Genomic DNA, 11,490 nt, shown 5'->3' with positions numbered 1-11,490 from the left:
CAGACAGACTGGGGGAGAGAGGGGCCGGCTCTCTCTGGCTATTGTTTGGACACACTGTCCCACACACCGCTGACCTCAGACGGGGCGTGGCCGAGGCAGCCCAGAGGCGGGGGATTCGAGGTACGGCCAGCAGACTTGCTCTGCATGTGGACAGAGAACAGGAAGACGGGCAGTCTCTGGGGAGCGTTAAAGAGAAAGAAGCAGAGTGAATGGGATATTGGCCCTGCAGTTTGGCAATATGTTCCCGACCCTGTACATGTGCACAATGGCGTAATGAGAGTAGTGGGCCTCTGACAAACACAGGCCAGATGGGGAGAGGATTCTTTTCTACAATTACTCTGCAGAGGAGAGCATTAGAGCCACTGCAGCTCCTCTTGTACAGAGAAAAGATAATTATTGGGTTTTTTTAGAGAAATACTTAATGACTATCTGTGCCTAGCAGCAAGCCTTTGTGCAGTCTCTTAAGGTTTCATCGGCGGTACCCTCCGCCATGCGGTGCAGGATGACTGTATTTTGCTGCATTTCAATGACAGAAGAGAGGTTAAAGTAGCTTTTTAATTCTAAAGCTTTCTTGTGATTTTAAATTGGAGATGGTTTCTTTTTTTAAAGTAAAGCCTCTCATGAATCTGATTATAATAAAGTTAGTTTAAAATCCTTTACATTTGTGTCTCTAGGGAATACAGAGAGGGTGACATTGTGAAGTTTCTGTTTGACAATGCTAAAGCTCTGGTTTAAAAAGTTTTTCTTATTTTATTTAGCCTGACAAGTTTCGCTCCGTCTCTGAAACACTCTGATGTTACAATACGGTCAAAAATAAATGATCAGTCGTTCGGATCAGAGATGCGCCAATCAGGCTTTAACTGGATTGATATCGATTCTCATTTTCTTCCAGGTCTGAACTGAATATTTTGTTTCTGAAGCGCTCCAGATGACTGTCTAACATATTCAAACCTATTTAGAAGTTTAAATAAATTTAAATATAAAATAGCCCTCATAATACTGCTCTATAGCAACCTTGAGTTTTTATGGCAGAGTAAAATAATAATGAATAATTTAACCTGATCACTGCAGCGAGGGATACTATACTATACTTTTTTTTTAAACATATTAAATAAATGCAGTAGAATATGTGTTGCAGATGTGATACACAATATTAAGGAGTTATTTGAACCACGACTGCAGAATTTATGCAAATGAAACTAAAAAAATGAAGCAAAGCCCTAAAAATGGTGTTTTACTTTACTTCACCTTACGCTATGCAGACCCTCTGTCTGCACAGATGAAGATTAGTTTATCATATCTTATATATTATAAGAGTGAGTTTGATTAATTCAGTGAATATTTTACATATTTCAAAGTGCTTGCTTGTTATTATTTTATTATTTATTAGTATTTTATATTTAGTATTTTAAATTACTCACAGCTATGTATATATATTTTTATTTTATTTTATTTACGGTGATATTCTAATATTTTACACTTCGGATGGCATAGCCTGTAAACAAATAATCAATTTCCCCTTGGGGATCAATAAAGTATATTGTTTTTTTATTATCACAGGCTGTGCTCTGAACTTTCACCCTCTGATGTTTGTATCCAAGTATTTTTTCCCCCCCACTTATCTGACATGAGGTCAAAGGTCAACCTTTCCTTGAGGGAAATTAAAACAGAGCTATCGTCACGACAGTTAAGGGGTTAAATTATGTCGTATAAAGTTTAAATTGCGACTGAGCTGCTGCTTTTTGTATCCAACCATCAGAAAGAAAAAGATTTGAAGCATTTATTTATCATCGAGTTCAGATTTTACAGGATCAAAATACGGTGATGATGGAGCAGAATGCACAGAAATGTAATATTTTAGTTTCAAAGTCTTGTTAAACAACAGCAGCATAAATAAATATAATTTAAACACATGGAGATGGAAACTTGTTTTATAATATTAGCCACAGAAATGTTCAATGTCTCTCTTATATATATATTTTGTGCTATATTCTAATTCACTTAATTCAGCATCTGGTCTACATCTAAAACACAGTAAAATCTTTTTAATGATATTCCTAATAAATCCAGGCAGTAAACATTTAAATTTGGGGAAAACTCATTAAAATCAGATGATGGCTTTAGGTGAAAAGAAATGAACTGTGTCCTTACAGAGCAAAACAATTCACCTTCTACGCTCTTCATCCTGGTGAACATGCACTATACCAAACAGAGAAACAACAAAAGCAGAACATATCTCTCACAGATGTGACTGGATTTAATAATTTATATAAAACCTTTCATTTCTTCACATTTAGACCCACGTAACATACATTTTAAGAAATGCAGAAACAGCGTAGCAGCAGCTTATCACACAAGGTAGAGCACGTTTTTGATGGAGGAATTAGTTCTGAAAATGAAGAGATTACAAGATTATCCCTGTTCATCCGTCAAAGCATATGTCTCTAATCTTTACTGGAGTTTAACTAAACCCAAATAAGCATCAAAGATCATGTAGAAAAGTATAAAAAGTGGGAGTTTTCTTGTTTTCATGCTTTTTACTGAACAGAAAAGAAGTCAATAATCAATATGGCTCATTTCTACCACTGTCTGATTAACTGGAGCATCACGAACTACAAACGCTACAAGAAATGTTAACCAAACGCTCGTATTGTACCCTGAATATAAGCAGCTCTGATTCCCAGCGACGTGTGAATCGCTTGCAGTAAGGGCCGTTTTGGAGCGTTCATGCCGTCTCCTTCAGTAATCACGGCTGTGTGTCAGCGAGGCTTATGCCTCACTATTGGCAGCCTCTCCTGATCAGCTCCGTCCTACTGACTGACTGCACGGCATTAATCTAACAGGAATTAATAATGTACAGACTTGTAAGGTTAAAGCGAGTGGATTTTAGAGGACGCAACATTTTCAACCGGCTCCCTGTTGGAGGAAGTGTATAACAGGAGCGTAAACATTAGTGTCATTTGTGAATCCTAAGCAAGGACTTGACATCAGTGACAGATTAAGAGGAAGAGGCACTAATGAAATGAAGCAATGAATAAATTACTGTCAATAAGTTGAATAAAAGAAGGCAGGACTGCTCCATCACTCATCCACTTCAAGTAGCAGCCTCTAGTAAGGAGATTTATGCTCCAAAAAGTGACAATAAATCTACAAAAAACAAATAAAACCATCGTGAAGTCATGCGCCTACAAACAGATTATTTTCATAGGAGCACGACGGTGGCAGGAAGAACAGGCTTGCTGGATGCAAAGTTATCACAGTGAACTAAAACTGACAGAATAAAAACTGAAACTGAGAAAACATTTTCGTTAACTGAAATAAATAAAATCAGTAAATAATGGGAAAAACTGTAACTAACAGGAACAAAATTGTGTATTTGTAAAACCACCTAAGACATACTGAAATTACAGATACGATCTTCTTCGTTTTTGTGTTTATGAATCTATTTATTAGCCTTTCAAAGTGATGTGAGCAGCAAATTACGGCACTCAGGATTCCTCATGGTGGTAAATTACACTTGTCCGGAAACTGCAACAGCAAAAATTGCTAAATTTGTGAGAAAACGCCGGAGACAGTCGTTATGCAACAATAATCTGATATATTATTTTAAACTGTATCTTCCGTTGCGTATTATTTATAATACTTTTTGAATTCTCCACCTAAAAATTAACCACAGTATGAGAAACTAAACCTACTGCTATAAATAAATGACATTTAACTGATAAAAACCAACAAACACAATCTAAAAAACAAAACGTCACAACAACATAAAACTATAATGTAAGAAAACTGTTGAACTAGTTACTGCTGGAGCTGCACAGTGAAGTCAAAACACTTGAGCTGGAAGTCACTTAATGCATGTAAAGAACCACGGCTTCATGTTCGCTCCAAGCATTAAAACTAACCGGCAGCCTGGTTTGGACAGAGATACAGAGCAAAAAATAGTTTAATTTCCTGCCAGTGCTGCTCATCACGGTGATGAATGATCTTAAAACAAGCCCAGCGTAATGCAGACCAGGTGAGGCGTCTGCAGCGGGAGGGGGGATTGTCTGGCTGCGTTTGGTTTCATCAGTCACCTGACAGGGAGAGCTGGCCTGGGCTGTGGGAACAGGAAATGTGACATCACCAGGCTGACATTCAGGAATGTGGGAATGTCAGGCCGCCTGTTAACAAAGCTCCCAACAAGATGCAGAGGGAGGGAGACTGACGGACAGCGGCTAACTGAACCCGGCTGAGTTATTTCAAACCTGAAGAGGTGGGAAGCATTTAGACCAACTTTGATCTGCCAGGAAGAAAGAAAACATCGTTCCTCCTCTTAGTTGAAATGAGACGGTTTGGTTCATTTATCATCCGCTAAGGTTGAAAACTGCATGACATCACAGACACAAACACAGATCCTGTCATCTCAGAGCACTTTAAGAAACAAACAGCTCGTAAACATGAATATCAGAGGTGTGCTGATCGATCGGCCACTGATCATAATCGGCCGATTTCTGGGAAAAAGCGTATTGTTGCTGATCACCAAAACCGATCACCTGTATCTCATTCGCAGCCTGCGTGTGCAGCTGGTCTCCTCTTTCCTTCACACTGCAAACGCGCAGCAACAAATCCTGTCATGAGGAACTTTAACGCTCTGAGAGAACGGGGAAGTTTGCGTGTTGTGGCGGAAATTTACCTCGGAGGTGAAGCACGTCAAAACGCATCAACACAACGAATCTAATGTGATATTTAAAAAAACAAGCACCTGATGGAGTTCGGCTACATCGAATGCAGGAAAATGGACACCCGGAGCGGCTGGTAAAGCAGCTCTGACCCGGATTAGCATCACGGTCAGAAAGCTAAACAAATAACCTGAAAAATTATTCAAGTCTTCGAGCTGCGATGTATGGTTCTATAGTAACTAAAAAAGATATTAGATATGTACTAAAATATGTCTATTATGTCTAAATTAGGTGAATTTATTGCCAGATTATTTTTCCATTTTGCGATAGAATCATTTATACCTAAAGCGAAAAATTACCAGCCATTCCAGTTGATTGGCAGTGATCGGTGATCAGCCTCATGGGTGATCGGTACTGGAATCAGCAGCAAAACAAATCTGATCGGAACAGCCCTAATAAATAAACAATGAGATCAAATCAATCAGACACATGCAGTCTGTTTCCATCCAATCAAATTCACCTTATAATGCTTTAAACACAAAACTCTGCCATGTAACTTTTGCCTATTGTCTTATATAGTAATACACCTGAAAAAAGACTCAGCTAACTTTTCAACAAGATATAGGAGCATGTTTTAAGTTAATAATTGTTTAATATTGATTTTAAAAAGTATTACATCCACTGGAAGATTTATTTAACTTGCATGGAAAAAATGTTTTAAGTGTAAAAAATCTCTGAGTGGAACTAGAACTTTTTAAAATCAATATTAAAGAATTAATGACTTAAAACAAGCTCCTATATCTTGCTAAAACGTTACTTGTAAGTCAGTTGTATCTTATTTAAAGTGTACTAAGTTATGAGCACTACAAGCTTGACTTGGTAAAAGTTTGTGTTTTTACAGTTATATATCTGGAGAACCTCCCAAAGTATTTTATCTAGTTTTTAGTGCCAATATCTTAGTTCACTTGAAATAAGATACAACTAACTTACTTTTCATCAAGACACAGCAGCTTGTTTCAAGCTTAATATTGATTTTAAAAAGTACTAGTAACAAGAATGCTCCTATACGTGGAAAAAATCTGCAAGTAGAACTAGAACTTTTTAAAAATAAATATTTAATGACTTAAAACCAGCTCCTATATCAAGCTAAAATGTCTCTTGTAAGTTAGTTTGGTCTTATTTAAAGTGTATTAAGATATTTGCACTAAAATCTAGATAAAAATACTTGGCAGGGTTTTGCGTTATCTTCCTGCTGATTGCAGCAGTGAATTATTATTTTTGCCATGATACTTCGTGTGAACTGCATCCTCAACATTTCTAAATGCCGGGCCAATCTCAGTAAATTGGAAAACACTTTCTGATGAAGCTCACTTCTCAGAGTAACATTACCTTTTGAAAACGACTTTTTAAACAGACCGTGCTGTAATTTGATTGGTTTGATGTAATGCTTTATCATGAACGTCTTGTTTCCATTAGCTGTAAGTGGAAACATAATCATATTAACCAAAATAAATGCTTGAGTAAATAATACGATGTGACTAAGTTTGTGAATTAAGTGATTGTAATGAAGTCACTATTCACATTTGTTGAAAATTTGAGTTGCTGATGTGAATCTCCACCTGCTGGCTTGTGTCCAGAGCGTCATTCTGCTATAGGTGCCACATTCTGACGCCTTCATTTCAAAACCAGCAGGAAGTTTTTTTGGCAACTGGATCCTCGTCCCAAGAATTGAACTTACAATTTCTCCCTCCCTGCCTCAGTCGTACGTCATGGAGGCTTGGCCAGCAGTGGAAACGTGGGTGGCACATTAGGCTTTAATTTCTTGGACGACGCGGGGAATGTCTCGACCACTGGAGACCAGGAGCGTCAACGGGGAAGTGAAGCCGAGTGGGTGGACAAGTACCATCCACCCACTCGGCTCTTTTATTTAGTCCTGGATGAAACTTGCTAACTTTACTTTAACTTCATACACTGTAAAACATTTGAGCTGCATTTAGTTGGGTCTACTATCTTCTACTATTTAAGTCAAATAAATTTATTGAGTTTTAGTTTTTGAACCTGAATGTGAGTTTGTGAAAGATAAACTTACAGCAGTAAGTCGTGTTAACTTTTTATTAATTTTGTCAAACCTCCAACAGTTGAATAAACTCGAGTTTTTATGTTAGCACTTAAAAAACTGAAGAAAAGACAGGAGTGGGAACTATTTCCCAGAATGCTCAGCGGCTTGTTTTTGCCTCTTGAGATGGAAGTGCATTACATTGATCTGACTCTGTTATTATTAAGGCAAATGTTTATTTTAAAGCTGGAGGATATTGTTCTGTTCACACTAAATGTTTTTAGCAGAATTAATTGTGATGTTTAATGAAATTCATAATCAGATCAGAAATTTTGTTTAAGCAACTTGAACCAAGAATTTAAATTATTCTAAAGTAAAATAAGTATTTATTTTAACTTGATATTGTGAGTAAAATAATAGAGAAATGTGTCTCTTTAACTAGGTGAGGACAGTTATTTTTGTTGCACATTGTGAAATAATTATTTGGTTTAAATTGCAGCATTAAGTTAAAACTCACAATTCAAGATTAATGAACTTAAACAATGTTTAGAAAACTTGTCTCTTGTTAAATCGACTTCATGAACTTTAATTTCTGAGATTAAACCATTAACTCTTGTTGAGTTAAATTACATTTTCCAGGCAGCAGGTGGACTTTCATTTTCAAGTTAAACCACCTTCAAAAGTTTTACAGTGTAGCATCAACATAAAATAACGTGACTCTTAGTGCATCTGAATCTGATCAGTCTTTCACTTCAACATCAATATTATTAAAAAATATGATCTGAAAATCTCCTGAGAGTAAATAATTCAATGCTTGAGTAAAAAGTCAGGAAAAGTGATTAAAACATTAAATTATCAGAATACCTGTTAGCGACAATGACTGCTTGCGTTCTCGCACTCAATCCTTCTCTAAATGATACAGAGTCAAATTATTACTTTATAAATGGAAATTTCTAACTTGTATGAATGTGAGAAAAACTTAGAGAAGTTTATTAAAGTTAAGGAAACGTTGAAGAGAAGGTAACTGAAGTAATTCTGCGATCTTTCAGTAATCTGGTCACTGCTTAGTGCTTGGAGAAAAACTGATTACTTCACTGTTTCTGATGTCACTTTACTGAGGAATGACATTACCACTGATAGGAAAAGATGGAAAAACAACAATTATCTTTCATTAATGAATCTGTTAGTGGATGAGAATCCATGTAGGCCACCAAGTTGATATTATTTCCTATAAATAATGTGTTAAATGCAGACATTTTTGGCTGAGTACTGCAGCTCTAGTGGGCTGTTCCTCGTCTCCTGTGGCCTGTATCTCTTAAAAAGTGGTGCAGGGAAGGAAGAGAGGAGAACTGGTGACCAGATAATTAATGACCATTGAGAGAAAACAACAGATGGCTGCTAAGGCTCAAAATGCTAAAGAAGAAAATGCTGTTTCTGATAATAAAGGTGTTAGAAAGTCCAGAGCACTGGTGGAGGATGAGTCATAAAGCCTGGTCATAATGTTATGCCCGATGTATAAAGCTACCTTAATACAGAAATTAGAAATGACAGCGAGTTTCTGAAAGTTAGCATCAATATCTCAAAGCACTCTGAACAATATTAAAGTTAATAAAACTTCCCAGATGTGAACAAAATAATCATTTTAATCTTATTATATTTTGTTCTGAAAAGATAATATCTATTAAAACTAATAGGAAGCTTTACTCAAAGCAAGAAATCAGACACAGAAAAGAAACTAGAAAAAAAAACTTTCTAAACGCTAAATTTAAAACAACAAATATTCATGGATGAAAAAGTTTTAAGCATGGATGAAACCAAAAGTTTCACATTTTCCTCTAAAACTCGCTGACATCATCTGGCTGTTCCCGACTCAACGACATCGCCATGGAGCTGCCAGCCTCCTCAACAGACACAAACATCCACTCTCTGAGTTTCTCTGCACGGAGCAGCTGCCAAAACTTGAGCAAAGAGTCGGACACGGAGCCCCAGCGGAGCCCAGCTGCTGCCTGGGAAACCAAACGGAGCGACTCCGGCCCCCGCTCCGGCTCTCACCCCTCCTGTCTAACAACAACAGACCGCCCGCCTCTCCGCTCCCTCCGTCGCTCCCAAAGCCGAGTTTAAGGGGAAAAACCGAGGGAAAAGTGGGGGGACACATTTCCCCACCTTCGCTCATGCTCTCACTCACACAGAGCTGGTTTGCGAGCTGCCGGCGCTGTGAAGTGACACTCACCCCTGTAGCGGAGGCTGTCGTGGTGGTTGTGCTGGAGGTGGTTCTCCAGCGCCGGGGGGCTGCTGGCGCCCAGCTCTGCCAGTTTGCGGCTGGTCGCAGAGAGCTCGGATCGGAGGTTGGTCACTTCCTGACTCGCTGACTGGATGGCCCCATCGATCCTCTGTGCCAGCTGCTTGTTGTCGTCCATCATTTTAAGGATTTTCCCCTGAGGAGCAAATCCACACAGAGCAGCATGGTGTCAGCAGGAGCATTACTCTGGGCGAAGCTGACACCCTCTCCTCTCCCTCCTCCACCTGCACTTCTTCTGTCTTAGTGTTTAGTTTGCACATAAAAAGCAGAGCAAGCTCCTTCCTGTCCACCGGCCTGACCTGTTACTGCGTAAAAGACCTGGAGAGCATGTGTGTGAGGAGGAGGAGAAGAGCTGCAGCGCGGCAGGCGGAGGGAAAGCGAACGCTCCCGCCGTGCAGAATGTGCTGCGAGCAGCTGCTCTCTGAGAGGACCCCGCACACCCAGATGACATGCAGCCTTTTAAATGGACTGTACCATGTGCCGGAGGAGCGGGGGACTCAGACGGGGGACTGATGTGCTATCCGGCAGCAACTCTCCAACTGCACCGTGTGCTGCAAACCCCACGCCCTGCAGAGCCTGTAATGAGTGAGCAGCGGCGTCTGGAGTGGAGGAAAAAGTCCTGATTGTTTCTCTGTACTTTCTCTCTTTCTACGTTTGTATCTTTCTCACATGTGCTCCCACTTTTCCCCCACTTCCTCCCCGCTCACTCGCACGCCCGCTCGTCTTTTTGTCTCTCCCACCCCTCCTTTTTCTTTCTATTATACATCCATCTCTTTGTCCTGGGAAAGCTCACCCCCACGTCGGTGGGAGGGGAAGGGGGCTGGCACAAGGCGCCCAGGGGAATGCATTTCCACACACAGCAAACTTCGGGAAAGGACAGAGACGCAGCTCCATAAAGGGGGACACACAAAGAGAAGAGGCCTGGAGCCTTTCAATCGAGTTGTGAACATGGAGGAGCTTTCCTGCTTTGATCAAAAACAGTTGAAAGGATTATTTTCCAGCTTATCTGTGGGCTGAGTAAACAAACCGCACCGCCTTCCTTATCTCCACTGTTATATAGAAAAATAAATTCCATCACACAGACAAAAGGTTACACTGGCGGCGTACACTGCTCGTCTTATCTCAGAATATCCCTAAATACTGCTGAGCCATCGCAATTTCAAATCTACATTTGACATTTTCATTTCCTCGTGAGAACAAAAATGGATTCTGGCTGCGGTGAGAAGCTGAAGCCATCAGTCGGGTCCCGTCGTCCTCCACTCAGATGATAACAGCACGGGGTTAATATTCACACATTAAAGGTGACATAATACGCTTCCCTGAACAGGAAGGAAACATGTTCACTACATATTTTGCACAAAATCATTCTTAGATAATGAGAGTTTAGTCTATTTTAAGCTCCCTGGGCTGTTTTAGGGTGACTTTTCACTTTAAATCCAAATACGCTGCTGCTGGCCGCGCCCCCAACTCAACGTTTAGACTTGGCTGTGAAAATGGCTGCAAACAGGTGTGCTATTATACGCCCGTACATCTTTGAAAAGCAGAAGTGGAGTCTCCTGCACAAACAAACAGAATACTCTGGGGGTCGCAAAACTTCATAATGTTTGAAGTCGACTACAACGCGATAAAAGTCGAGTCGACATCGACTAGCCGCAGTCGTAGCAGCCTAAGTGAAAATACGTCACAGTAACTTGTCAGCTTTATTAGCTATATTCATGGCAAATATTGACAAAAACTCACTTTACATTGTCTATTATGCAGAATTAAAAGAACAAGAAGCAGAACTTTACCCGCACTTATTCATCAGAAGCGGAGCAGAGGTTGTCCAAAAAGTTGCACAAAGTCGGGTCTGACTTTTTTCTGGATTTTTTGAAAACATTTTTTGTCACTAGTTGCTTTTATTTGACAGTAATCAGATAAGAGGGGGACGGAGCAGGGGAGAGAGGCACCTCCTCCATGAGCTACTACTGCCGTATGAAGACGGGCTTCGCTCTCAACCAAAACAACCAATCAGAGACAGGAGGAGGGTCTTAACACCGTCAATCAACTCATGAATGCGCTGCTAAATGTGCTGATGGCAGAGAAACAACTTATCGTTACAGGAAAACCGTTTATCCGCCAGCAGAGTAATGCTAACTAGCCTTAGCGTTACTCTTCTGGCTGCAGTGTAGCAGAGAACAAGACGAGAACTCAAGAGTGATTGACAGCGCTAAGACCCGCCTCCTGGTTCTGATTGGTTGTTTCTAGTTAAGGCAGATTGTTTTTCACATGGTGAGAGTTTCTACAAATATGTAAAAATATGTTTTACAAAATTTAGATACTGCAGCTTTAAGTTGTTTGAAGGTAAGAAAATATCTTCCCTGCTTCCTGGGTCAGCACTGGGCTTTCTTACCAGACCTGCCCAAAATACCTCCCACAGAGGGCATCCTGACGGCCTCCTGCGCACAGAACCGGTGTCAAATGATCCCTATCCG

At 39.9% G+C, this 11,490-nt stretch overlaps 1 protein-coding gene across 2 annotated transcripts in view; it reads right to left on the bottom strand.

The window, feature by feature from the left end:
- LOC106945824 (kazrin-like) overlaps window positions 1-11,490 on the bottom strand; it is a 168,075-nt gene that overhangs the window by 81,177 nt on the left and 75,408 nt on the right. For both annotated transcript variants that reach the window (XM_015029785.1, XM_015029784.1), the window contains exon 4: window positions 8,948-9,152. In XM_015029785.1, coding sequence (XP_014885271.1) covers window positions 8,948-9,152 — 205 coding nt within the window. The remainder of the gene's footprint in view (window positions 1-8,947; window positions 9,153-11,490) is intronic.

Source organism: Poecilia latipinna, unplaced genomic scaffold, assembly GCF_001443285.1.
Source record: "Poecilia latipinna isolate Pla-1442-1.1 unplaced genomic scaffold, P_latipinna-1.0 Scaffold162, whole genome shotgun sequence".
NCBI classification, from domain to species: domain Eukaryota; kingdom Metazoa; phylum Chordata; class Actinopteri; order Cyprinodontiformes; family Poeciliidae; genus Poecilia; species Poecilia latipinna.
Note: the sequence above shows the minus strand (reverse complement) of the source record. Positions and strands in the feature narration are given on the sequence as shown.